At 43.9% G+C, this 26,898-nt stretch overlaps 1 protein-coding gene across 1 annotated transcript; it reads left to right on the top strand.

Moving 5' to 3' along the window:
* On the top strand, positions 1-24,573 carry LOC137428233 (sialic acid-binding Ig-like lectin 15). The gene is made up of 4 exons (XM_068118173.2): positions 1-359; positions 4,241-4,648; positions 18,704-18,741; positions 24,456-24,573. The coding sequence occupies exons 1-4, from the start codon at positions 122-124 to the stop codon at positions 24,537-24,539; spliced, it is 768 nt and encodes a 255-aa protein (XP_067974274.1). The 5' UTR covers positions 1-121; the 3' UTR covers positions 24,540-24,573.
* Positions 24,574-26,898: the final 2,325 nt, after the last annotated feature.

The raw sequence follows: 26,898 nt of genomic DNA on the forward strand, positions 1-26,898 counted from the left end.
GGATGTGATCGGAGTTCGGGGCGAGGATGTGATTCTTCCCTGTCGGTTTAATCACAGCGGAGGGAACAGCATAACAGATCTGAGTTTGGTTTACAAAAAAGATGACAGTTACAGAGAGAAGATGATCTTCAAGACCTCCACAAACTATACACACAGGAGTTTCGATGGGAGGATTCAAAGCGTGGGAAACCCAAGTGAGGGAGACGGGTCGGTGAGGCTCAGAGATCTGAAGATGGAGGACGAGGGCACTTACGGGTGTCAGGTTGAGTTCCATTGGGAAATGTATCACTGGAGTCCTTATCTGTATTGTAGTACATTTGAAGCGATTGAAGGAAAGCGAACGATACTTCGAGTTGAGGGTGAGTGTCTTTAAAAAAAACAAAAAAAAAACACCTTTAGAGGCCATTTTTCCCCGTAAAGCAGGGGTTGGCCTTTTTCGGGGACCGTGGTTGTTGTTGTTTTTTTTTGTGTTTTTCTGGTCCCCTTTTTGAAGCAATGTTTTGCGGCCGGATGCCCTTCCTGCCGCAAACCCTGTTTGTCACCTTTTACGACAAGCAGGGAATTACCAGTGAACTGGTACTCAATTAGCTGACCTCGGAAGGAATGAACAGGCTGAGTCAACCCCCCTGGCGTTAATTCAGCGATCGACTGGGATTCGAACCCAGGATCCTAGGTATCCTAAGCTGTGACACCCTAGCCACTAGCCCAACACCAGGGTTATTTGATGCAAAATAATCGATTATAGTTGAGAGTTCATGGAAAACTTCGTTGGCATGCTTCAAAACAGCTGTTCACCAACATCTCTTATCTTCCCCCATCCAAAACCTTGATCTTTTTTACCCCCGTTAAAACACCCCAAATCCTCCTCTTCCAATCTCCAACTTCTTTCCTGATATTCCTCGAAGTGTTCATTTGCTTTAAACCATGTACCTCCCCAGCCCTCCCCCTTCCACAGATCTACTGACGTCCTTGTTCTCTACTGTTGTGTTTGTCCCTCCCCCCCCCCCCCCCCCCCTTCAATGCATGTTTTATGTGTCTGTGCATGTTCTCATGTTCATTGTGTTAGCTCGTACACGAGCCTCGATTCTGTATACAACAAAACAAAAAAAAACAAAAAAACGGTACTCCGCATAGCGGCAGAAGTATTATTGGAAAAGAGGCACCAGATTTGGAGATGCAACATGGTGCCGGGAGCGACTCAGTTTCCAGTGCCAAAAAACATGATAGCTGGGACTCTGAAGGTTGAGTGTAACGTGAATCTGTAGCACGTGGCTTGTTTGCCTTCTTGTTGGAGTTTTTGTCCAAAGTGATAGCTCTTGGCTTGTGATTATTTACATTTGTTGTTAACAAAGAAAATATCTCCAAGAGGGTCACACCCAAGTACACAGAACAACAGAAATTGCAAATGAGTCGAGGAAAAACCAATTAATATATCCGGAGCTAGTGATATCCAACCATCAACTTACTTTCTCCACAGGAAAATTCAGGAAAATTGAGGTACGGTACTCGAAGAAAAGGCCTCGGGCCTGTCACTAAGCTAGAGGAGAACTAGAACAATGCGACTGTGTCGCCAATATGCCTCCGCATAATCCCACAACAAGTAGATGCCCTCATTCACTGTCCTAAAAATAAACAACTTTGATTTAAATCCCTTCAGCTGTTTTCAAGTGTCACATTTTCACCAGCCATGACAGGTTTCACATCGATTGGTAAAGCAGTTTCAGAGAAGGGATTTTTTAAATATCGGCTTTCAAGCTAATATGGCTGCCACACCACATGACATGTGACCTTAAAAAATGTACACTCTGCATAAGTATGGGTAGGGGATCACATTTGTAAAGTTTCGTGTTGAATGGATAAGGTTCATTTTTCTATCCAAGATGGCTGCCAAACCAGATGACCTACAACATCATCATTTTAAAACTATATGCAACAATGGTGCTAGATTATATTTGTAAAATTTCGCATCGATAGGGTGAGTGGTTTCAGAGATATAATTATTTAATATTTTCCTTCAATCCAATATGGCTGCCACACCATGTGACCAATGATGTTTTTGTGATCATCTTTTAAGTGACATGCCTAGTCAATAACACATGTAAAGTTTCAAGTCAATCGATTTGGTGGTTTGGGAGAAGATGTTTCTTTAAGGTTTTAGGTTAAATCCAATATGGCTGCCAAACCATGTGATCTACCTATGAAGTCATAAATTTAATATTTCAATACAAATGGGTCAGAGATCATGTGCATGTAATTTCAGATATTTAGGATAAGACATTCGATTAAAACATTTATGGCTGGTATACCACTTCACCAATGATGTCATCATTATCATGCTTTTGTTCCCCGTTGGGGAGTAATTGACAATGTGCCAAGTTTAAAATTTTTCCATTCAGTAGTTTCCGAGAAATATTATTTTAATTTGATTTTTTTTTTAGGCACCAATTTGATTCATACAGCTGCATGAAGAAGTAAATGTATTTGATTTGCCAGATGTAGGGTGCCCCTTTTTTTAATGAACTTTTCTAGAGCATTACTTGGTTCCTCCTCAGAACACAAGGGTAGTCCAGCATGCACACGAGATTTTTTGAATGCCCCTTATTTTGTATTGTTTGGCATTTTCTACAAGGTAAGGAATGTCCCTTCTTTTCTATACTTTGCCACATGTATAGGCACATAGCATATAAACGGGCCTTTTCTATGCCCCTGGAAATTTTCCAGAAAATCTCAAAAAGTTTTGGACGGATTTGCACAAAACTTGGTGAACAGGTTGTGTGTCTGACAAGGACGAATCGATTCGATTTTGGTGAATATATGAATATGGATTTGGATACGATAATTATTTAATTTTTAAGTGATCCTTCACTATTGAGAGATCTGGTGAAAAGTGATATATAACATGATATTTAAAAGAGTTATGGACGAGTTATGACTAAACTAGGTGGACAAGTTCGTCAGGTGATAAGAACAAGCCAATTCGATTTTGGTTCAGGTCCGAATCCAGATCCGGCCTATCAGTGGGAAACAAAACGTAAACTGTTCAGCCTGGCAGAGGTATGCTCTCCACCGAGTGCCATTCTATTTCCCTCCTGTTTTAGAGTTTTTAGCTTATCTGGAATTGGAATTCCAGATAAGGTATTGTCATCGTGCATCGTCCGTCCATCCGTCTCCTATTTCGACTTCTCCGGCCAAACCGCTGGGCTGATCCAGCTGAAAGTTGGCAGCAATGTTCCGCTCCTGACTGGTAACCCAAATTGCAAAGGTCGTTCCGGTCATGTGACTTTAAGTAGGTCAAAATGGTGGACTTAGTAAATTCCTTTAAAAATCTTCTTCTCAAGACCCACCAGTCAGAATGCTACCACATTTGGGTTACATATTAGGCCAGGGCCCAGATAAGCTAGATGTCCATTGGTTCTATTTTGTACTTATTATTGAAATCCACCCTAAACATGGCTGAGAGCCACTAAATGTATAAGAGGAAAATAAAAAATAAGGAAAATAAAAAGAGAACAACTAGCAGAACCTTCACCTAATCCTGAAACCAGGAAACCTCTTCACAGAACCATGGTGCTGAAAGGGATAACTAGGACAGCCAGAAAATACATTTTCCTACCCCATTGGGTGTTTTTTTTAGGAGAAACCATCTCCGTACTGGATTGGCCGTTGGCTCCCTACAGAAGTTAATCTGCCCTTTGTCAAGTGTTGTTGGCAGGTGTCACAGTCACTCTCCTCACTAGCAAAACCAGTGGGGGTTGTCACATTAGTCGCTGACAACCCGACCATGCGGCAGATAGCACTGGGTTACCTGTTACCAGTGGTAGTCCCAAAAGACTGACCTGACTACAACTGCAACTGAAGACTAAAGAGATAACTCTTCCTGTAAATAAAATCCTCTCCTTTCCTTCAAATCTCCAATTTACCTAGAAAAGTGAACCTAAGGTGAGAACAACAACTTTCCCTTATTTAACAACATTTAGTCTTTGGTCGTTTTAAAATCTCAATTTTACTTCAAACATCTCTGAACATTTTATTATAAACAGAAAATTATTTTATTGTTTCTCATGGATAAGTTTCATGAGCCTTGATTTTCCCAATATAACTATATACACAATGAATGATTATGACAGAATATAAGTTGGAATCCGCAATACCGTATTATATATGATTGTCATGGTTACAAGAATGTATTGTTTCCCACAATGGATGTTATTATTGTAGTAATGATCACATTGTCCCACAGTGCGTCCAAAGATCATGGATGTCTGGAGGGAATTTGTGAACTCGAGCACCTCATGGAGACTTTTCTGTGAGGGTGAGGCCAAGCCGAGACCGACCATCACCTGGTGGAACCCACATGGATTCCTCCTAAATGGAAGCGAAACTGCTATTAGTCCAAATAACCAAAATGAATTACAGAAGATCATCAGTAGTTATAACATCACAGGAGAAGATCCAGAAGGGAAGTACAGCTGCCTGGTGCAGAACCGGCACGGGACGGTGAAGAGATTTCTTTTCTATGGAGAGTTTGAAGGAACACGAGGAATCACAGGGATTGTGATTGGATGTTCATCTGCCATCGTCCTGATTCTTCTTCTTCTATTTGTCTTGCTGTATTTCCTTTACAAGAAACAAGGGAATCCTGCAGAAGGTGAAAACTGAAATTAAATTTTGCTCGTTTCCTATACTTTTACACATTATATACCTAAACCCGGGGACTTTCCGGCACTCTCTTGTGACGTCATCACCAAATGTCCCCAAGTGGGGATTTCACACCAACTCGAGGGTCCGTTCTTATACATGGGGTATATCAGTGAAACAATACCAGATCAGCAGGAACATACCTGTAATGTAAAAAAATATTAGTTTATCATGAAGTATCCTCCATGTTGAACACAAAACAGTCGAATAGAAATAGAAGGGAAAAGCAGGTTCTGGCTCACATAAAATTTAACATTGAAGTCAATGGGGAAAATTAAGGAAACTTATTGACTACCACTCCTCTCTCGAAAAATTGCACCCCCTTTCCTCCCTCCCCCATTTTTCATTATACTCATACAGAGACCCAATGAATATTTGTGTTTCATTTTTAGGTAATAGCTTAATTTTCTTAAAAACAGAATCACCATCTAAAATATTGATACATTTTACATTAGATTTTAACTCTCGGTTTAGGTATCGTTGTTGGACAGAGATGAAATAATAAACCTCTCTTATTGCTCTTGTCTGATTTCCTCCTGAACCACATATTTTTCCTAAGCCACACCCGCTTTGCCTAAGCACCACCCACTTTTTACTAAGCCCCACCCACTTTTCCTAAGCCCCGCCCACTTTTTCTTAAGCCCACCCACTTTTACCCTCATTCCACTTAACCATACCCATTTTAATAAGCCACGTCCACTTTTATAAATCCCACCCACTGTTACATCATTTCCTGTTATGTTCTGCCCCACAAGCCTGGGAATTTCCCAGGGAATCTCCAAAGGAAACCATACCCACCATTCTTATATAAAGGGTGGAAACACAGGCAAAATTTAAACAACTTCCTGCTTCTCTTGAGAATGGACTACTGTGCTGAGCTTGAGTGGGATGACTTTGCACTTCCTTGGAGTCCTACTACCTGTGTGGAACTAAGCCTTCAAATTGATGAACTGGATTCAAACCTCTTATCAATGGAGGTAAGAGTTTCTTTTAATATTTACAGAGTTTGATTTATACATATAATAATCTTGTATTAAATTAATACATTGTTATTTTCTCTCACAGGAAATTGTATCTGAGATACAAAATTAAAACACTGCTTTTACCACAACTTGGGGTAAAATTATTGATTTGTTTGAAGACCTTTTGAACAACCACGACCCACAGAACGAGTTTTACCTTGATAACCCAGCCAAAGAGTTATACCTTGGGGACTCACTAAATTTTGGGAAAACATATTATGAGTTCTGCCGAGATGGTTTCAATACCTACCTTGGAGACTCACTAAATTTTGGGAAAACATATTATGAGTTCTGCCGAGATGGTTTCAATACCTACCTTGGAGACTCACTAAATTTTGGGAAAACATATTATGAGTTCTGCCGAGATGGTTTCAATACCTACCTTGGGGACTCATTAAATTTGGGTAAAACATATGAGTTTTGCCTAGATGGTTCTAACTGTGGAGCCTACCTTGGGGACTCATTAAATTTGGGTAAAACATATGAGTTTTGCCTAGATGGTTCTAACTGTGGAGCCTACCTTGGGGACTCATTAAATTTGGGTAAAACATATGAGTTTTGCCTAGATGGTTCTAACTGTGGAGCCTACCTTGGAGAATCACTAAATTTGGGTAAAACATATGAGTTTTGCCTAGATGGTTCTAACTGTGGAACCTACCTTGGAGAATCACTAAATTTGGGTAAAACATATGAGTTTTGCCTAGATGGTTCTAACTGTGGAGCCTACCTTGGGGACTCATTAAATTTGGGTAAAACATATGAGTTTTGCCTAGATGGTTCTAACTGTGGAGCCTACCTTGGAGAATCACTAAATTTGGGTAAAACATATGAGTTTTGCCTAGATGGTTCTAACTGTGGAACCTACCTTGGGGACTCATTAAATTTGGGTAAAACATATGAGTTTTGCCTAGATGGTTCTAACTGTGGAACCTACCTTGGGGACTCATTAAATTTGGGTAAAACATATGAGTTTTGCCTAGATGGTTCTAACTGTGGAGCCTACCTTGGGGACTCATTAAATTTGGGTAAAACATATGAGTTTTGCCTAGATGGTTCTAACTGTGGAGCCTACCTTGGAGAATCACTAAATTTGGGTAAAACATATGAGTTTTGCCTAGATTGTTCTAACTGTGAAGCCTACCTTGGAGAATCACTAAATTTAATAAAATCAGGAAAAGAGTTTTGCCTTGGAGACTTTGAAAACTGGTTTCATTTTGGAGACACTGCCTGTGGGGTCTATCTTGGAGACTCTTCCTATCTTGGAGACTCTGCTTATGGATTACACAAAGAACACTCTTTGGATCCTAAACCAATTAACATTGTTCTTTGTTTGATGGTGCTTGATGAAAGGTAAGTTCAGTTGATTGGAAATAAATTAAATTATATATTTGTTATTAAATTCAATATTAGATAAGTTTTTTTTTTTTTTTTACATATATTTCAGCAATATCAAGGGGGTTTGAGGAAGAAAATGCTGGAAAATTCTTCCTCCCCATTTCTACTTCTTAAAACTTGAAAGTCTTGAAAGACAGAATTGGCAGAAGAGGCAAAAAGAAATCATTGAAATAAGCATTTTTAAAAAAGATTATGTTGGGTTAGGGTTGGGTTGGGATTTTGAATGTGAGGGTTAGGGATGGGTTGGATTGGGTTAGGGTTAGGGTTGGGGTTGGGGTTGAGTTGGGTTAGGATTGGGTTGCGTTGGGGTTGGGTTAGTGTTGGGGTTGGGTTGGGGTTGATTATGCTCCCTGTTATATTATTATTCACTCACAAACACCAACAAACAAAAGTTAAGCCCTGACTGATGATTCAGTTGAGGATTCTGTGTTTGGGGTTCACAGATCTAAGAACATCCCCCATTACACACATTATATATAGTATTGTTTATTTATTATTTTTAATACCTCAGCAGATTCCCCCTTCTATACACCTTGGACTTGGTCCTCGAGTGTCCATAGAGGTGTATTGTAGAGGATTGTGAAGCACCAACCCATTGCTTTCAAGGGTATTATCTGCTCACTTGTGTCGTTTGTAATTCCTGTGAATAAAATGATCCCAAGATTTCTTCTCCATTTAAATCATATAATTTGTAAGTCCAAGGGACTGTATCCATTACATCAACGATTTTAAAAAGTTTATTAGTCAATATCTTTGTATAACCTTTCTCAAAATGGCTTTTCCATCTGTATATTCTTACAATATCACCAACTTTGAACATTGGATTCCTCGAATGAATCTCCTTTTCATATTCTAATTTGGTAAATGTTTCCGATGGTTTTGATTTGGTTGATGAATGAAATGTATTATTGTAATTATCTACAATGTCCTGGATTGAAGATACGCATTGTTGGGAACCGAGTTGTGTGAATTTTTTATAGTCTCCCTTTCAAAGTACGATGAAAACGCTCAATAACAACTGCCTTTCCTTTATTAAAGGTGCTGTATAATGTAATACCATTATCTTTAAGACATTTAATAAATATTTTGTTATAGAACTCGGTTTCCTCATCAGTCCATAACTTCTTTGGTTTTCTTTTGCTTTTACTAAATATTCCACTGAAAGTTAACATCAGAGTATTACCCCTCTTGTTTTTCAAAGGAACAACCCATGCAAATGTACTCCTCAAATCAATAACGGTTAAAGCATACTTGTGTCCCTTATCATTATTTAGTTCAATTTAAATCAGTGGACCAGATGTAATCCACCCCTATGGAATAAACCTTCCTTCTTTTATACCTTGTGATTATAGGTTTAAGGAATTTGTCAGCCAAAAGCTCTTCAGTCTTGATGACATCATTAGAGCTTAATAGTTTTTTTGGTCTAAATTTAGCACATAGCAGCTTTTTCACGATAAACCTATCAACTTTGTCTCTCAACGTTGGATTTAGTATCAAAGACAGATTATACAACATTTCTCTGTCGGTTTCATGTTTTTCATCCAATGTAGTGCTTTTCCCATAACCAATATCGTGCTTCATACACACTTCATCAACCCTATTTAGAGGTTCAGACCAAGGTTTAGGATTGTCAGCCTCATCTAATCTTTTATCCAAGTTTGTTCCTGGACCACAGAAGGAATACCCCGGTAGGTGCAATTCCCTGGAATTCCAGTTGTTGTAAATTTACTACCCGACAAAAACTTTTGTATATCTCCCCCACTTTTATGCTTAGAAATGAATTGACACTTTTTAAAGCCACAAACTAAACATATCCCCTTTTGATAAACTCTATTATTTTTACCTTTAACATACGATATATTTTTTGTATTGGTTCTATTTTCCGTTTTTAGTTTAATAGAGTTTTTAGTATTTTTAGTTATTTTTACACTTAACACAACTCATTTGTTTATGAGAAAAATTAATACAGAGTGTGGAAACCTTTTTGGTTTCCAACATATACATTTCTATCTTGATTTTTAAAACATAAAGAATCCGTAGGAATGCCTTCACTCTCTCCTCCATTTTTTAGGGGAAAAATATATATGTTAAACTTTAACTCAAGTCAATAACACCAACATCATCAACCACATAATCTTTTCCTTCTTCCTTATCCCCATTTTCTCATTTTAATCTCCTCCCGGATATTGAAGTTATGTCAAGCACTCTTAAAGCTAATATTTTTATTCGACTTTTAATTTCTTTATTTTCCTCCTCAGTGCGTTGAGTTTGATTTATTTTTTGTAATACCGCCAATTTTTTATTAATCTCACTGGTTAACATATTTTTATATTTTTCCTCCCTTTCTCTTTTCTCCCTTTCCTCCCTCTCTCTTTTCTCCCTTTCCTCCCTCTCTCTTTTCTCCCTCTCTCTTTTCTCCCTTTCCTCCCTCTCTCTTTTCTCCCCCTCTCCTCCTCTCTTTTCTCTCTTTCCTCTCTCTCTCTTTTCTCCCTCTCCTCCCTCTCTCTTTTCTCCTTCTCCTCCCTCTCTTTTCTCCCTCTCCTCCCTCTCTTTTTCTCCTTCTCCTCCCTCTCTCTTTTCTCCCTCTCCTCCCTCTCTCTTTTCTCCCTCTCCTCCCTCTCTCTTTCCTCCCTCTCCTCCCTCTCTCTTTTCTCCCTCTCCTCCCTCTCTCTTTTCTCCCTCTCCTTCCTCTCTCTTTTCTCCCTCTCCTCCCTCTCTCTTTTCTCCCTCTCCTCCCTCTCTCTTTTCTCCCTCTCCTCCCTCTCTCTTTTCTCCCTCTCCTCCCTCTCTCTTTTCTCCCTCTCTCTTTTCTCCCTCTCTCTTTTCTCCCTCTCCTCCCTCTCTCTTTTCTCCCTCTCTCTTTTCTCCCTCTCTCTTTTCTCCCTCTCTCTTTTCTCCCTCTCTCTTTTCTCCCTCTCTTCCCTCTCTCTTTTCTCCCTCTCCTCCCTCTCTCTTTTCTCCCTCTCCTCCCTCTCTCTTTTCTCCCTCTCCTCCCTCTCTCTTTCTTTTCTCCCTCTCCTCCCTCTCTCTTTTCTCCCTCTCCTCCTTCTCTCTTTTCTCCCTCTCCTCCTTCTCTCTTTTCTCCCTCTCCTCCTTCTCTCTTTTCTCCCTCTCCTCCCTCTCTCTTTTCTCCCTCTCCTCCCTCTCTCTTTTCTCCCTCTCCTCCCTCTCTCTTTTCTCCCTCTCCTCCCTCTCTCTTTTCTCCCTCTCCTCCCTCTCTCTTTTCTCCCTCTCCTCCCTCTCCCTCTCCTCCCTCTCCCTCTCCTCCCTCTCTCTTTTCTCCCTCTCCTCCCTCTCTCTTTTCTCCCTCTCTCTTTTCTCCCTCTCTCTTTTCTCCCTCTCCTCCCTCTCTCTTTTCTCCCTCTCCTCCCTCTCTCTTTTCTCCCTCTCCTCCCTCTCTCTTTTCTCCCTCTCCTCCCTCTCTCTTTTCTCCCTCTCCTCCCTCTCTCTTTTCTCCCTCTCCTCTCTCTCTTTTCTCCCTTCCCTTCCTCTCTTTTTTCTCCCTTTCCTCCCTCTCTCCCTTCACCCTTGCCTCACTTTCTTCTTCAACTCCTTCCTCATCCCTTACTACCCTTGAACCATCTACCCATAGACTATCAAACATAATGTTGCGGTTCTGAGAAAGTGTACATATTTGATTAATAAAGGTTAAAGGTTTTGCCCCCATAGTTAATCCACATGCAACACGTAGGTCACCTTAGAACGTTAGTTATATCTTAGTATATGTGAGATAAGGCCATTTCCAATAGTGATACCTGCGTTGTGTAAAAGAAATAAATACGAGTAGGCCCCGTTCATTTTACGGCCCACCTTCCAAATCTACCTCGTTGGGCAGCATCCATCCCGTGCCCCGATTCGGCTAATGCACCTTGCTTGCCAGCAGCGTTCGCTGCTCGTGGGTTTTCGCTCAAACCAGCCCAGATGCCACGAGGTAAGGCCTGGAAAAGGGGCGGAGCGCGAGGTTGGGGGTGTGGCCACGTCAAGCAGACGTCAAGGGCGGAGCCGGTAAGACCCCAACAACCAACCAGGGCTCAGTGGTCATGGCCTAAGGGGCGTGGTCAGTGCGCGTCGGGCACATTCGAGAGGGTTCGCTGGGCGGCGCTATATAACCGCGCACGCAAAGCCCTTCGGGAGGACTTGGACAATTTGCGCGTTGCAGAAGGACTTATGCGGTTTACCAGAGGACTCGCGTGATAAGGACTGCGCGAAGAGGACTTACAGAGGACTCGCGTGATAAGGACGGTGAAGGACTATTGTGAGAGGCGCTTTATTGGAAGGACTGGCTGGCGTTGCGAATTGTAGAAGGACTCTTGTTGGACTGCGTCAAAGGTCTGGTACCAGGAGACTGATGAGCATTGAGAGAACTGCGAGGACTCGTTGGGAGAGCGCCCTGTGTTAAAGGACTTGTCGTGGTAAAAGCATTGCTGGAGCGGCGCATTGCAGAGGACTTGTGAAAGTGGCGCATTGTATTGAACTATACTGGGAACGTGCATAAAGCACCAGTATAGCTATTACATATGCAGCCACGCCAGTGTAATCGCCCAGCTTACCGATCCCCCCGATAATTGTCTGATCCGCGCCAATGACACACGGAGAGCTTGCCTGCCGTCTACCATCTCCTTCGTGGTACGAGTCGGGGACCGGAGCGAACTGTGGACATCATCCCTGGACCTTCAACCCCGACCATCTACATCCCCATGTGAGTCTGAGTCTGAGTGCGAACGGGCCCGTGTCCAGGGATAAGTTAAGACTGTTATTAAGGCTGCCCTGTGTATTCTGTACTTCTCCTTCTTCCTGTGTAAATAGTTAATAAACCAATCTGTTCTTCCTGTTTCCTCTTAATTCGACCGTCTTAGTGATTTCTCCATTGGGTAAACGTGGCACGATTAGGAACCGCTCCAATCGGGTTAGTTCCTGTTAACGGCCCGAATCACGGCTCGCTATCGCTCGGCGTGTCCACTAAAACTGTGGTTCGGGCAGGGTTATTTCCTTGCTTCCTGGGAGGCGCTGGTAATTAGGTAATAGGACTAATTCGACCTACCACCCTATTCAGCGCTGACCGGAAGGAACGTGATGGCCCCGGATCGCGTCGGCTAGATAAAAGACAAGGGGATTAATCCCCCCTTGGTAAGGGGAAGGCCGACGTTTTGAGATCCGCAACAATATATTCATCTGGATTTCTTGATATTCCTGTATCCAAAATCATTTTTTTTACAACAGTAAACCAATAAAATTTCTTCAGAATTTCTAAAAGAGCTTTGTATTTTATCAACTTTAAAACCTTTTCATTATTTAACATTTTAATTAAATCTACATTTGTAGGTTTAGAGCCTGTGATGGATGCTGTGAAGAGAAACAGTTTGAGATGGTTTGGTCATGTGTTGAGGAAGGATGAAAGTGACTGGTTGAAAAGAGTGATGGAAATGAATGTAGAAGGAAGTAGAAGATGGGGAAGACCGAAAAAGACTTGGCTAAAGATGGTCGAAGAAGTAATGCGGGCAAGGGGGTCAACAAGGAGTGATGCAGAAAATAGGGCAAGATGGAGAAGCTTGTTGTGGGGACCGCAAGGCTAACCCCCGCTCTAGCAGGGAAAATGGCCTTAAAATGCCTGTTGTTGTTTGTTTGTTATAAAGCCAATCTTTTATTGAAAAACTTCCATTCTTATGTTGTAGAACATATTTATTAAAATACCGAATACCCTTTTCTTGTAGGTATGCTTTGATACAGAAATTATAATTTTCCTGAAGTCTTCTTGCTGTCATTTATGTATCAGAAATATATGAGAGATTAATATGATGACAGGTAATACTTCCCCATCTTCCTGTTGTTAAATCAGTTTGTATTCCCTGGCTTACTATAAAAAAAAAATCCTGTTCTTTGTGTTTTCATTAAATGAACTATGGCGAAACTGTTGTTGATTTTAGCTTTATTAAATTCCTTTATTTGTTGATAACTAACAGTGGTTCCAAATATCTCATTTTCCTCACCAAGTGGATAATATTCCTCTTTACGAGATTGATTTAATTCATGTCGGTCTTGTAGGTTTATTATGGGCAAGAGATGTTACTACACCTGGGTTATAACATGACTTAGAGTTCCTACGTTTCACTACAATCTAAATAATCCATCCACAACTTTGTGAGATATCCTATCTATCATTTATGGCCCTATCTCCAAATGGTGAAGAATCACTTAAAACAGAATACTGGCCGTATCCGGATCTTCACCAAAATTGAATCGATTCTTCCTTGTGACACACACAAACTGTCCAACAAGTTTCGTCCAAATCCATCCATAACTTTTTGAGATATCCTGCTATATGTTGGTTTTAGCCCTATCTCCGAATGTTAAAGAATCACTTAAAAATTAAATAATTCTCATATCCGAATCCATATCCAGATCTTCACCAAAATTGAATCGATTCTTCCTTGTGACACACACAAACTGTCCAACAAGTTTCGTCCAAATCCATCCATAACTTTTTGAGATATCCTGCTATATGTTGGTTTTAGCCCTATCTCCGAATGTTAAAGAATCACTTAAAAATTAAATAATTCTCATATCCGAATCCATATTCAGATCTTCACCAAAATTGAATCGATTCTTCCTTGTGACACACACAAACTGTCCAACAAGTTTCGTCCAAAGCCATCCATAACTTTTTGAGATATCCTGCTATGTGTTGGTTTTAGCCCTACCTCCGAATGTTAAAGAATCACTTAAAAATTAAATAATTCTCATATCCGAATCCATATTCAGATCTTCACCAAAATTGAATCGATTCCTCCTTGTCACATACATAACCTGTCCACCAAGTTTCGTCCAAATATGTCCACAAATTTTTGAGATATCCTGCTATGTATCGTTTTTGGCCCTATCTCCCAATGGTGAAGAATCACTTAAAAAATTACACTAGCCGGATCCGAATCCGGATCTTCACCAAAATCTAATAATTTCGTCATTGTCACATATGCTACCTCTCTGCCAAATTTCGTCTGAATCTGTCCACAATTTTTTGAGACATAATGTTCACAAACAAACAAACAGACAGATGGACAGGGGTGAAAACATAAGCTCCATCCACCTTTGGTGACAGAGGTAAAAATGCATACAAATCCTTCACTCAGGATAAACCAAACTGCAGGACATACGACCAAGCCGTACAAGAAAAAAAACAATAGGAAAATTCCACGGACATGTGGAGATAAAGAAATAACTAATTAAAGGAGGACAGACAGGCGCCGGGACAAGACAGACACGACAATCAAACACCCCAACAGATATCCCTATCTAATCCCAAGGGGAGGGACAAAGGAAAGCAAAATAACAAAATAATATTTGCCAGTGTATAAAATAAAAGAAAGGGACAAAAAAGATAGCAATGGAAAGGGAATGAGGGGGAAGGGAGATCAAGCCTGTTTTAGATGACTCCCTGCGGTCCTGTCTGAGCTGCAGGCTCCAAAGATGGCGCCTCTACCTTCCCCTCTCTCCCTCGGGGGCTCCAAAGATGGCGCCTCTACCTTCCCCTCTATCCCTCGGGGGCTCCAAAGATGGCGCCTCTACCTTCCCCTCTCTCCCTCGGGGGCTCCAAAGATGGTGCCTCTACCTTCCCCTCTCTCCCTCGGGGGCTCCAAATATGGCGCCTCTACCTTCCTCTCTCTCCCTCGGGGGCTCTAAAGATGGCGCCTCTACCTTCCCATCTCTCCCTCGGGGGCTCCAAAGATGGCGCCTCTACCTTCCCCTCTCTCCCTCGGGGGCTCCAAAGATGGCGCCTCTACCTTCCCCTCTCTCCCTCGGAGGCTCCAAAGATGGCGCCTCTACCTTCCCCTCTCTCCCTCGGGGGCTCCAAAGATGGCGCCTCTACCTTCCCCTCTCTCCCTCGGGGGCTCCAAAGATGGCGCCTCTACCTTCCCCTCTCTCCCTCGGGGGCTCCAAAGATGGCGCCTCTACCTTCCCCTCTCTCCCTCGGGGGCTCCAAAGATGGCGCCTCTACCTTCCCCTCTCTCCCTCGGGGGCTCCAAAGATGGCGCCTCTACCTTCCCATCTCTCCCTCGGGGGCTCCAAAGATGGCACCTCTACCTTCCTCTCTCTCCCTCGGGGGCTCCAAAGATGGCGCCTCTACCTTCCCCTCTCTCCCTCGGGGGCTCCAAAGATGGCGCCTCTACCTTCCCCTCTCTCCCTCGGGGGCTCCAAAGATGGCGCCTCTACCTTCCCCTCTCTCCCTCGGGGGCTCCAAAGATGGCGCCTCTACCTTCCCCTCTCTCCCTCGGAGGCTCCAAAGATGGCGCCTCTACCTTCCCGTCTCTCCCTCGGGGGCTCCAAAGATGGCGCGTCTACCTTCCCCTCTCTCCCTCGGGGGCTCCAAAGATGGCGCTTCTACCTTCCCCTCTCTCCCTCGGGGGCTCCAAAGATGGCGCCTCTACCTTCCCGTCTCTCCCTCAGGTCACGTCCTCACCCTCCATGAGCCAATCGATCAGCGCAACTCTTCCTAACTTTCAACATCAGGAACCAGCACCTTTCCTCTGGGTGGCGAAGACGATACTCGTCGTGCACTACACGCTTTTGCACTCTTCCGTTTCGCTATCAGATGCCTCATGCACCAGGCCCCCATAGGCCTTCTTCCTCACTAGTTCCACACCAGTCCCTCCTACACAAACCGTGCCTCCAACTGACAGCCATAGGGAGGGATCACCGAACTTCTCCACAGATGGTCGACTTCCTCAGCACAAAACCCGGGTGCTCGTCCCTGCCTTTGTTGCTGCCTGTCACTCAAACCCTCCACGACGGCCGTGCACGCCTCTTCTTCCCCACTCCCTTCTTCGTTTCCTTCTCAAGCCACGCACTAAGTTCTGAAGCAAGAAATTATGTAGAGGTCTCGAAGGGGGGGGGGGGGGGGGAGATAGATAAGGAAGGTCTTTTAACAGAAGAATGAACATAGAATTAAGAAAATAAATAAAAAGGAGCTATTCTAGTCCCACAGCCAACCATGGGGATACACTTCGAGTGCCTCTTCCTTATTGCGCAATCCTTTCGCAATATTATTGAACACTAGCTGAATGCCCGGCATTGCTGGGGGGGGGGGGGGGGAGTCAGTTGGGGGAGGGAAGAGCAAGGGAGTGGTGGGAGTGGGAGGGGAAGGGGAGGGGGTGTTGAGGATAGAGGGTGGGGAAAGATAAACTACATATACATATTTTGGGGGGTGGCTTTGGGAGACCCCTCCGTTTTGGAGTGAGGGGGGGAAGAGAAGAAGGAAAAATGTACCCATGCGAAGAGTGTTTTGACCTCAGTGTTGCCCAGGTAAAAAATGAAATTGTAATACCCTCTGCCATCAACACCAGGTGGCGCTACACGGTACACATTTACATAGAGAATTTACGCCCCTCCCCCATGACCCCCACAACCCCGCACGAGGCCGCGGCTACATAGCCTATGTTAGCCCCCCACCTCCCCACAAATTTGTATTTGTACCCCGACTAAAGTATATACGCATTTATAGCTGGAGTACCCGGCGTTGCTCAAGCGAAAAAGAAACATTACCATATTTGAAATGAGGGAAAATATAATAGAAAATCAATTACATCCAAATCAGAATCCATCACAAATGTCAAATCGTCATTTTACCTTTTCATTGAATATATGCTGCTGAATGTGCCGTTGATCACGTTTCTGAGTTAAGTTTGATGACGTTCAGGAAGAAGAAGCAGACTTACTACCAACTTCAACCGCTTCTGGAATTGTTTGATTGAATCTGAATTGTTTGATGATTTGTGTTCAAATGTCTGGTAATTGTTTTATACTAGGACGTGCCCGTACGTGGGTGTCCGTTCCTTGCCAAAAAAAAATAAAAATTTTTTTTTCCAAATTTAAATCAAGTTTACCTCCCTGTCTTTGCTAGCCATGACATTCGATGCCATTGACCATTGCCACTCCTACGCCACGGTGAGGCGACAGGGTAGGATTTGTAGGAGACCTGAAAGTGCAGTGTCAGTATGTATTCCATGTTCGAATTGTTTTAGTTTTAAAATAGTTAAAAAAAAAAAAGGTTTGCAAAGCATATCACCAAATTGAAACAGAATTGAAACAGAGCAGAATTCGTTATTATTATTATATTACTACAAATTATTACAAATTATTACATTACAAATTTTATTCGTTAATGTTAATTCCCTGCCATCACCCTCTGCCATCACCCTCTGCCATCACCCTCCCATCACCCTGCCATCACCCTCCCATCACCCTGCCATCACCCTCCCATCACCCTGCCCCATCACCCTGCCCCATCACCCTGCCCCATCACCCTCCCATCTCCCTCCCATCACCCTCCCATCACCCTCCCATCACCCTGCCATCTCCCTCCCACCACCCTCTGCCATCACCCTCTGCCATCACCCTCCCATCACCCTGCCATCACCCTCTGCCATCACCCTCTGCCATCACCCTCTGCCATCACCCTCTGCCATCACCCTCCCATCACCCTGCCATCACCCTGCCCCATCATGCTCAATTATTCAATTAGCGCCAACGCATTTTGGCTTTTTGCAATTTAATCGCAAGGAAAAGTAGAAAGAGAAGAGGAAAAACATTCCAAACCGCGAGGGAAAACAACACGGCACGTCGACACAACAACGTGTCCTGTGATTGGCCGTACGTGGCTGCCAGTAGCTGCCCAAAAAAAAAAACTTTCACCGTCCGGCGACTGAATTTTAGGGGAAAAATAAAACGCTCTTCGCTTAAAACAATGCCCTTCGCTCTGACTGAATTGGGACAATGTTTTTATGGTTTTAATTGAATTACTATCCGTAATGGCGCACGCTCTCACAGGAGCTCGAAGGTCGAAGGTCACAGGAAGGTCGCATATCGGTTACGTTGAATCGCAAATTAGTTTTAATTAGTTTTAAAACATAGTTTAACGCCAACATAGCGGCAACATAGTTTGCCAACGTGAAATAAATGAATACGCTCTCAAATGTGCCGTCCGAGGCAGAGTCTGTTCGCCACGTTCGGCACACGTGATAGCTCGCTGCTCTCTGATTGGTTGAATCGTTTTTTGGACATAGCTCGCTAACTACTTCTCCGATTAATATGAAACCTTGAAAAGGCACATCCTCGGGTCCCCAGCAATATACCTGGCAAGTTGCAAGTATATCGGACCGGTAGTTGTCGCGAAACAGCGGTCACAGACAAACACACAGACACACACACAGACACACAGAGATTACTGGAATTATAGATAGATTTATTTATGCGTATGTGTACTTGTATATAACTGTCATTAATCAAAAGGTTTAGGCACTATAGAGCGATTGTTTTTTTAAATCCCCCAAAAAAGACAATTTTTTTTCAAATATTTCAAATAAATTCAAGGCACTCACTGACAAACCCCTGAAAGTTTGACGGAGATCCGTTCAGCCATCTCTGAGAAAAATGGCGACACACAGACACACAGACAAACGGCTCTCTTATAGTGTAGATTATCGAACACAATAAACCCCGTGAACATAACGAGGTGTACTTTAAAAATGATTTATAAATACACAAACCAAACAAAAATGCATTAAATGTCTGTTGTTTTTTTTTTTATCTCATAGGGAATTCGACCCAAGCGGATGCTGAACTTCATGAATCAGTGAGTCTGTGGAATTATCATCATACTAAAATACGAAATTTAATGTCTGTCTGTCTATCTGTCTGCCTGACTGCAATGTATTTGGTTTTTGCTTATCCTATCTCAAACAAATTGACAGGATGACTAAGGGTCGCACGACGGAGGTTGTAGCGATTTAATTCCCTCCACCCTCCCCCCCTTAATCCCCCCTAGCCCCCATGGTGTTTTCTGCTTTGGCCAAAATCCATGTTGAGGGGTATAAATAGTTTATTGTGGTATTTTTCCAAGGCCACTTCTATTAACAAAAGTAACAACAACTTCCTCCCATTTCCCTTCCTCCCGTCCATGGTACACAGAATCTTGTGGTGAGTCAGTTGCCCTGAAACAACTTGCCTTCTCCTCATAGAAGGCAAATCCAACGGAAGGCAATCTCCATTCCTTTAGCAAAGCTCGGAACCAGTGTGTATCTACCCTCAGGAGAGCCAAGAAACAATATCTCTCTACTCTCAAGACTTAACTCTTAAACCTGTCTCCCTCCTCCAAATCCTGGTAGCGTCTGGTCAAATCTGTTTCTGGTGTTTGTTCCCCCTCCATCCCCTCCCTTACCTCAAACGGCAACACACCTGACTCCGCACGTAAAAAAGCTCAATGCCTCAACTCTGTGTTTGCCTCAAAATCTTGTGTCCCAAACCCATCTCTTTCTGTGTTACCCAGTCAAACCCAGCTGCTCCTGGACCCAGCTGTGTCCTTCTCTCCTGACAAGGTGAAAAGGTTTCTGTCAAACCTCGACAGGTACTGCAACTGAACCAGACAGCATCAGCCCACGGGTCCTAAAATCCTGCTCTTCCGCTCTTTCACACCCTCTCTCTGTTCTCTTCACCCTCTCTTTTGCTCAAGGTCATCTGCCATCTGCTTGGAAATCAACCAACATTACAGCTTCACACAAAAACGTGTAAAAACAGATTCTTTCAACGACCGACCAATCAGCCTTCTCCCAATTATCAGCAAAGTCATGGAATCGATCATCGCTTCTGACATAAAATCCTTCCTCTTCTCCAATGGCTTGATCTCTGATCATCAATTTGGTTTCAGATTAGGTCATTCTACTCTGGACATGCTGCTTATGCTGTCTCAACAATGGATGGAGGTCCTCAATGCCAAACAGGAAATCAGAGCTGTCTCCCTTGACATATCACATGCCTTCAATACGGTCTAGCACCTCGCTCTGCTCACCAAACTTTCCTCCTATTGGATCCATGGAAATCTCCACCCATGGCTTGCGGACTTCCTCTCTGGTCATAATCAACGTGTGGCCCTGAATGGATTTCTCTCATCTCCCCCTTCCTGTTCAGGCTGGAGTTCCTCAAGTCAGTGTTCTGGGCCCTGTGCTTTTTCTGGTCTTCATCAATGATCTCTCCGACTGTCTGGAAAATCCTCTCTATCTCTTTGCTGATGACTCCACTCTCTGCCGCTCCATTCCTCTTCCCTCAGATCGGCAGTCTGCAGCCTCCTCACTCTCTGCAGACCTGGACAAAATCACAGACTGATCAAACAAGTGGAACATGTCTTTCAATCCTGACAAATCCTACACTCTCACTATGTCTCTCCGAAAAGACCGTCTGGACAACCCTCCCATCTACTTTCTCAACAATCTTCTCCAATAAGTTCTGTCACTCAAGCTTTTGGGTCTCACTATCTGCCATGATCTTTCCTGTGAAAACCACATTTCCAAGCTGGCTTCCAAAGCCAGTCGCCGACTGGGCATCCTCCATCGTGCGAAGTTCTTCCTCTGCAAACCTGAGCTCCTCACCACATGCAAGGCTTTCATCCGCAGCTAAATGGAATACTGCTCTCCCCTCTGGGCTGGTGCTCCTGCCTCACACCTAGCTCGGCTTCACACTGTTGAAACCAAGGCATTCAGAATCATTGGAATCTCCCGCGATGAAGCTGACTCCGAAGGCCTTTCACTCACTCACCGCAGGCAGGTAGGTGGTCTTTCTGTCTTCTACCGACTCCTCTCCGGCCTTGCTCCCCCAACTCTCTCTGTGCTCTGTCCCCAAAATTTTCCTTCAGGTCGCACAAGATCTGCCAGCAACCCTCTTATGGTTAAACTGCCAAAATCAAGACTCTCTTCTCACCTTCACTCTTTCATTCCTCTTTTCTCCCACCTCTGGAACAAACTCCCTCACTCTCTTCATTCCCACTCCTCCCTCCAGGCCCTGCTCGCCACCATTTCTTATTTCCCCCCATCCAAAACCTTGAGCTTTTCTACCCCCGTTAATTAACCCCAGATCCACTTTTTTGAAATACCGACTTCTTTCCTGGAAATCCTAGCAGTGTCCATGTGTTTTATACCTCTCCCACCCTCCCCCTCCCTTCCTTCCCCCCCCCCCCAAAACTCCCAATGTCCCTGTTCTCTGCTGTTGTACTTGTGTGCTTCCCTCTCTCTCCCCATCTTGTCTCCCGCTCCCTTTGTTATGTTTTATGTGGCCTTTATGTTTTCTTGTGATTATTGTTAGCTCTTTTACGTGCCTCGATGTTGTGTACAAAAATAATAATAATAATAATGATAATAATAATAATAATAAGAAGAAGAAGAAGAAGAAGAAGAATAAATAATAACATAAATGATAACAGCTAATATTCCATGCTAATATTAATTCCAACAATATCAATGCTAATATTCCCCAATCTCCCCAAGGGGGTTTTGCCCCTTGGACAAACACATATTAATGTGTATGAATAGCTTATAATGGCACTTAGTGGGTCACCCCCACCAAAAAAATTTTAAATATGAGAAACTACAAACATGTACGATTACCTTTTTAAGCAGTCGCTTTGACTGTTCATCAATAAATTGAACAGGAGGAAAAATCCGACGAAAAATCCGACCAACACAGACGAACGGGCCTGAGCGTAGATCTACATTAATCTATATACCCCAAAGAGGATAACAACATGACCCTTTCTGCTGCTCCCTTTGGGAGCGGATGTACTAGTTTAATTAAATCCCGGTTTATTTACTGCTTTAATAATTATTAATTCACAGAACATAACCATGAGGACAGGTTGGTTATTTATATAACTACAATTTTTAAATAGGACTACGCACAACAATAACAACAACAACAACAACAGGCATTTTAAGGCCATTTTCCATTCTAGAGCGAAGGTTAGCCTTACAGGCCGCATGACAATCTTCTCCATTTTGCCCTATTTTTATTTTTATTTTTTTTGTACACTGAATCGAGGCTCGTGAAAGCTGACATTTACTTCACAAACAAATCAACCAAACAAACAAAATATATAAAAAGAGGGAGCGGAAGACAACAGCAGGGGAAGCACACAAACACTTGAGGGCACACAACATTTAAGAGCAGGGAGATGTGTGGGAGGGAGAGGGCTTGGGGGGGGGGAGGCGTGGGAAGGGGGGGGGTGGGGAGAAGTATAAAACACAAGGACACCAAGGACTTCCAGGACAGAAGTTGGTATTTCAAAAAAGTGGAATTGGGGTGAAATTAGCGGGGATAGAAAAGATCAAGATTTTGGATGGGGGAAGATAAGAGATGGTGGTGAACAGCTGTTTTAAAGACCTGGAGGGTGGAGTGGGATTGAAGAGAGTGAGGGAGTTTGTTCCAGAGGCGGGAGAAAAGAGGAATGAAGGAGTGAAGGTGAGCAGAGAGTCTTGATTTTGGCAGTTTAACCATAAGAGGGTTGCAGGCAGATCTTGTGCGACCTGTAGGAATAATTGCGGGACAGAGCCCAGAGAGAGCTGGGGGGGCAAGGCCAGAGAGGAGTCGGTAGAAGACGGAAAGACCACCAACCTGCCTGCAGTGAGTGAGTGAGAGGCCCTTGGAGTTAGCTTCATCGCGGGAGATTCCAATGATTCTGAATGCTTTGGTTTCAACAGCGTGAAGACGAGCTAGGTGTGAGGCAGGAGCACTGGCCCAGAGGGGAGAGCAGTATTCCATTGAGCTGCGGATGAAAGCCTTGTATGTGGTGAGGAGCTCAGGTGTGCCAAGGAAGGACTTCGCACGAAGGAGGATGCCCAGTCGGCGACTGGCTTTGGAGGCCAGATTTGAAATGTGGTTTTCCCAGGAAAGATCATGGCAGATAGTGAGACCCAAAAGCTTGAGTGACAGAACTTCTTGGAGAGGATTATTCAGAAAGTGGATGGGAGGGTTGTCCAGTCGGTCTTTTCGGAGAGACATCGTAAGAGTGTGAGATTTGTCAGGATTGAAAGACATGTTCCACTTGTTTGCCCAGTCTGTGATTTTGTCCAGGTCTGCAGAGAGTGAGGAGGCTGCAGACTGCCGATCTGAGGGATGAAGAATGGAGCGACAGAGAGTAGAGTCATCAGCAAAGAGATAGAGAGGATTTTCAAGAGAGTCAGAGAGATCATTGATGAAGACCAGAAAAAGCACAGGGCCCAGAACACTGCCTTGGGGAACTCCAGCCTGAACAGGAAGAGGAGATGAGAGAAACCCATTCAGGGCCACACGTTGACTACGACTAGAGAGGAAGTCCGCCAGCCATGCGTATTTTCTACATCTCCCCTTGTTAACCCCCTTGCCCGCATTTCTTCTTCCACCACCTTTAGCCAAGTCTTTCTCAGTCTTCCCCGTCCACTACTTCCTTCTACATTCATTTCCATCACTCTTCTCAACCAGTCACTTTCATCCTTCCTCAACACATGACCAAACCATCTCAACCTGTTTCTCTTCACAGCATCCATCACTTCCTCTCTCTCAATGATACTCCGCACATCCACCGAACCATTCACATTTCCACCCTTTCCAGCCTTCGTTGCTGCTCTACATTCATGACCCATGTCTCGCTCCCATAAATCATAACACTTCTCACACATGCAGCATACACCTTTCCCTTCAGCTTCAACGACACTCCCCTCCTCATCAGCACGCCACTCAGTTCCAGAAACTTCTTCCATGCACATCTCACTCTAGCAACCGTTGCCGGGTCTGATCCACCTTCTCCATTCAGCATATCTCCTAGGTAGCAAAATGTTTTCACACCATCCAGCTTCACGCCGTCTCCAAGATCCAACTCAACAATTCCTCCATCTGCAGCTCCCTCTATGCACACCTTACACTTGAATGTACCTGCCACACTGGTTAATGACCCTCTCAAACCACTATATTTTTTGATGAACCCACTCAGCGCACATTGTACATTGAATGGAGTTCACTCCGACACCCTTCCTGCACACAGCACACGACCACTTCCCAGTTCTTTCCACCTCACCACATGCTTTACCATTTGCCATCACCTTCGTTTTTCCGATATTCACCTTCAGACATTTTGCCTCCATGCATTCCTTCCACTTGTTCATCTTTTCCTTCAGTCCATCCATACTTTCCGCAATCAACACCAGATCATCTCCATACAACAACTCCCACGGTAAACCCTCCTTTACGTTCCGAGCCAGCACGTCCATGACAGCTACAAATCGTAGTGGACTTATTACCGACCCCTGATGCACTCCCACCTTCACCTCAAACTCACCACTGTTCCCGTCCTTCATCCTTACAGCTGTGCACGCTCTTTTGTACATTGCCATCACTACTCTGATCAACCATTCCTCCACTCCTAACTTCCTCAATGCCCATGTCACTACTTCGCGTGACAATGCGACATATCATCGTACTGTACGTGTATCGTGTATTCGTACAATCATGTGAAAATATCATCATTGCTTGTTTATGTTTTTCCAACAGGGACAGAGACACGAGGCCTCGTACATGGCTCTGAAGAAGAAGCATTGTGATGAGTCCCAGTCTCAGTTGTACGAGACCTTGTGATATTGATCGGACACAGGCCACAGCATCACCACCACCTGTTCCATTTAAATGAATATATGATTACAGTTTGTGTTCTACAGTTGTAGAACTATATTTCTAGTTGTAGAACTAATCAAGCCGTGGATGATTTTTCCTGGCAAAAGTGATCAGTTTGTGTTCTACAGTTGTTTTCAATGTTGATGTTCCTCGTGAACGTGATCAGTTTTGTGTTGTAAAGTTGTTTTGAATGATGATTTTCCTGGTAAAAGTGATCAGTTTGTGTTCTACAGTTGTTTTGAATGATGATTTTCCTGATAAAAGTGATCAGTTTGTGTTCTACAGTTGATTTCAATGTTGATGTTCCTCGTGAACGTGATCAGTTTTGTGTTGTAAAGTTGTTTTGAATGATGGTTTTCCTGGTAAAAGTGGTCAGTTTTGTGTTCTAAAGTTGTTTTGAATGATGATTTTCCTGGTAAAAGTGATCAGTTTGTGTTCTACAGTTAATAATAATAATAATAATAATAATACATTTATTTTAAATAGCGCTTTTCAAGAAGCCCAAAGACGCTTTGACAGAGTACAAAAAACAAGTGCAAAAAGACAAAAATCAATAGGTAAATAATCAAAGCAAAAGGAAGGAGAAGGAGAAGAGATAGCCAGGGGTTAAATGCTGTAGGTTAAATGTTGAATGCAGTGTTGAACAAGTGGGTCTTGAGTGATGTTTTGAATGTGGTGAGTGAGGAGGAGTCTCTGATGGTGTGAGGTAGTGAGTTCCAGAGGGTGGGAGCAGCGATGGAGAAGGCCCTGTCCCCCCAGGATCTGAATTTGGTCCGGATGGGGGGTGGGGGGTCAGGAGGTTGGTACCAGCAGAGCGGAGGTTGCGGGTGGGAGTGTGTCTGGAGAGGAGGTCAGTCAGGTCGGATGGGGCCAGGTTATGGAGGGCTTTGTAGGTCAAGAGGAGGATTTTGTACTGGATTCTCTGGGGGATGGGGAGCCAGTGAAGCTTGTAAAGGACGGGGGTGATGTGGTCACGGGTCCGGGAATGGGTGAGTAGACGGGCAGCGGAGTTCTGAATGTATTGGAGTTTATTGGTGATTATTGAGGGTGAACCATAGAGGAGGCTGTTGCAGTAGTCCAGATGGGAGGTGATGAAGGCGTGGATGAGCGTTTCTGCAGCCGTGGAGGAGAGGGATGGACGGAGACGGGCGATATTTTTCAGGTGAAAGAAGGCTGTCTTTGTGATCTGTTTAGTGTATTTGTCGAAGGAGAGGGTTTGGTCAAAGATGATGCCAAGATTCCGGATGTGAGGGGAGGTGGATACTGGGAAACCGTCGATGTTGAGGGCAAAGTTATGGGTGGATTTGGTGAGCGTTTTTGGGCCAATGATGATTATTTCAGATTTATCATAGTTAAGTTTGAGGAAGTTGATTTGAAGCCAGGATTTTATTTCAGTGATGCAGTTTGTCAGGATAGAGTGGGTGGCGGTGGAGATGGACTTGGTGGAGATGAAAAGCTGGATGTCATCGGCGAAGCAGTGGAATTGGAGACCATGACGGCAGATTAAGTGACCAAGGGGGGACAGGTACAGGATGAAGAGGAGGGGGCCAAGAACTGAACCTTGGGGGACACCTTGGGGGAGGGGAGCAGTGGGGGATTTGCAGTTATTGATGGAGATGAACTGGCGTCTGTCAGAGAGGTATGATTTGATCCAAGAGAGGGCAGTGCCGGTAATGTTAAAGGTGGTTTCAAGTCGGGTGAGGAGGATGGTGTGATTGATGGTGTCAAAGGCGGCGCTGAGGTCGAGGAGGATGAGAATGTTGAGGTTGCCAGCATCAGAGGAGAGGAGAAGGTCGTTGGTGATTTTGAGGAGAGCAGTTTCAGTACTGTGGTTGGAGCGGAATCCGGATTGGAATGTTTCATACAGGTTATTGGCAGAGAGGTGATGTTTAGGTTGAGTGGCTACAGCACGTTCCAAAACTTTTCACAGAAAGGGTAGGTTGGAGATGGGTCTGAAGTTATTTAGGGTGTCAGGGTTGAGTCCAGGTTTTTTCAGAATGGGGGTAACAGCAGCAATTTTGAGGGATGGTGGGACGATGCCTGTAGACAGGGAGGAGTTTATTGTTGCAGTGATAAGTGGAGAGAGAGCAGGAAGGGAGGCCTTGACAAAGCTGGAGGGGATGGGGTCAAGAGTGCAGGTGGCAGTTTTCATTCCTATGAGGAGTTCACAGAGGTCAGTAGGGGAGACTGGGGAGAATTGAGACAGGGGTTGGCAGGATAAGGGGGGGGCAGGTGGTTTGAGGGGGAGCGGTGCGGTGGTGGTTAAGCTGTTGTCAATTTTGCATTGGAAGAATGAAAGGAAGGAGATGCAGTTGTCTACTGT

This window comes from Myxine glutinosa, chromosome 5 (assembly GCF_964187855.1).
Source record: "Myxine glutinosa chromosome 5, kmMyxGlut1.1, whole genome shotgun sequence".
Taxonomy (NCBI): domain Eukaryota; kingdom Metazoa; phylum Chordata; class Myxini; order Myxiniformes; family Myxinidae; genus Myxine; species Myxine glutinosa.

Bases quoted from the DNA above. Each gene is read 5' to 3' on its own strand.
- LOC137428233 (XM_068118173.2), top strand. From the start codon at position 122: ATGATCTTCAAGACCTCCACAAACTATACACACAGGAGTTTCGATGGG. The intron at 360-4,240 runs GTGAGTGTCTTT...ATTGTCCCACAG, and splicing joins AACGATACTTCGAGTTGAGG to TGCGTCCAAAGATCATGGAT. The intron at 18,742-24,455 runs GTGAGTCTGTGG...TTTTTCCAACAG, and splicing joins ATGCTGAACTTCATGAATCA to GGACAGAGACACGAGGCCTC.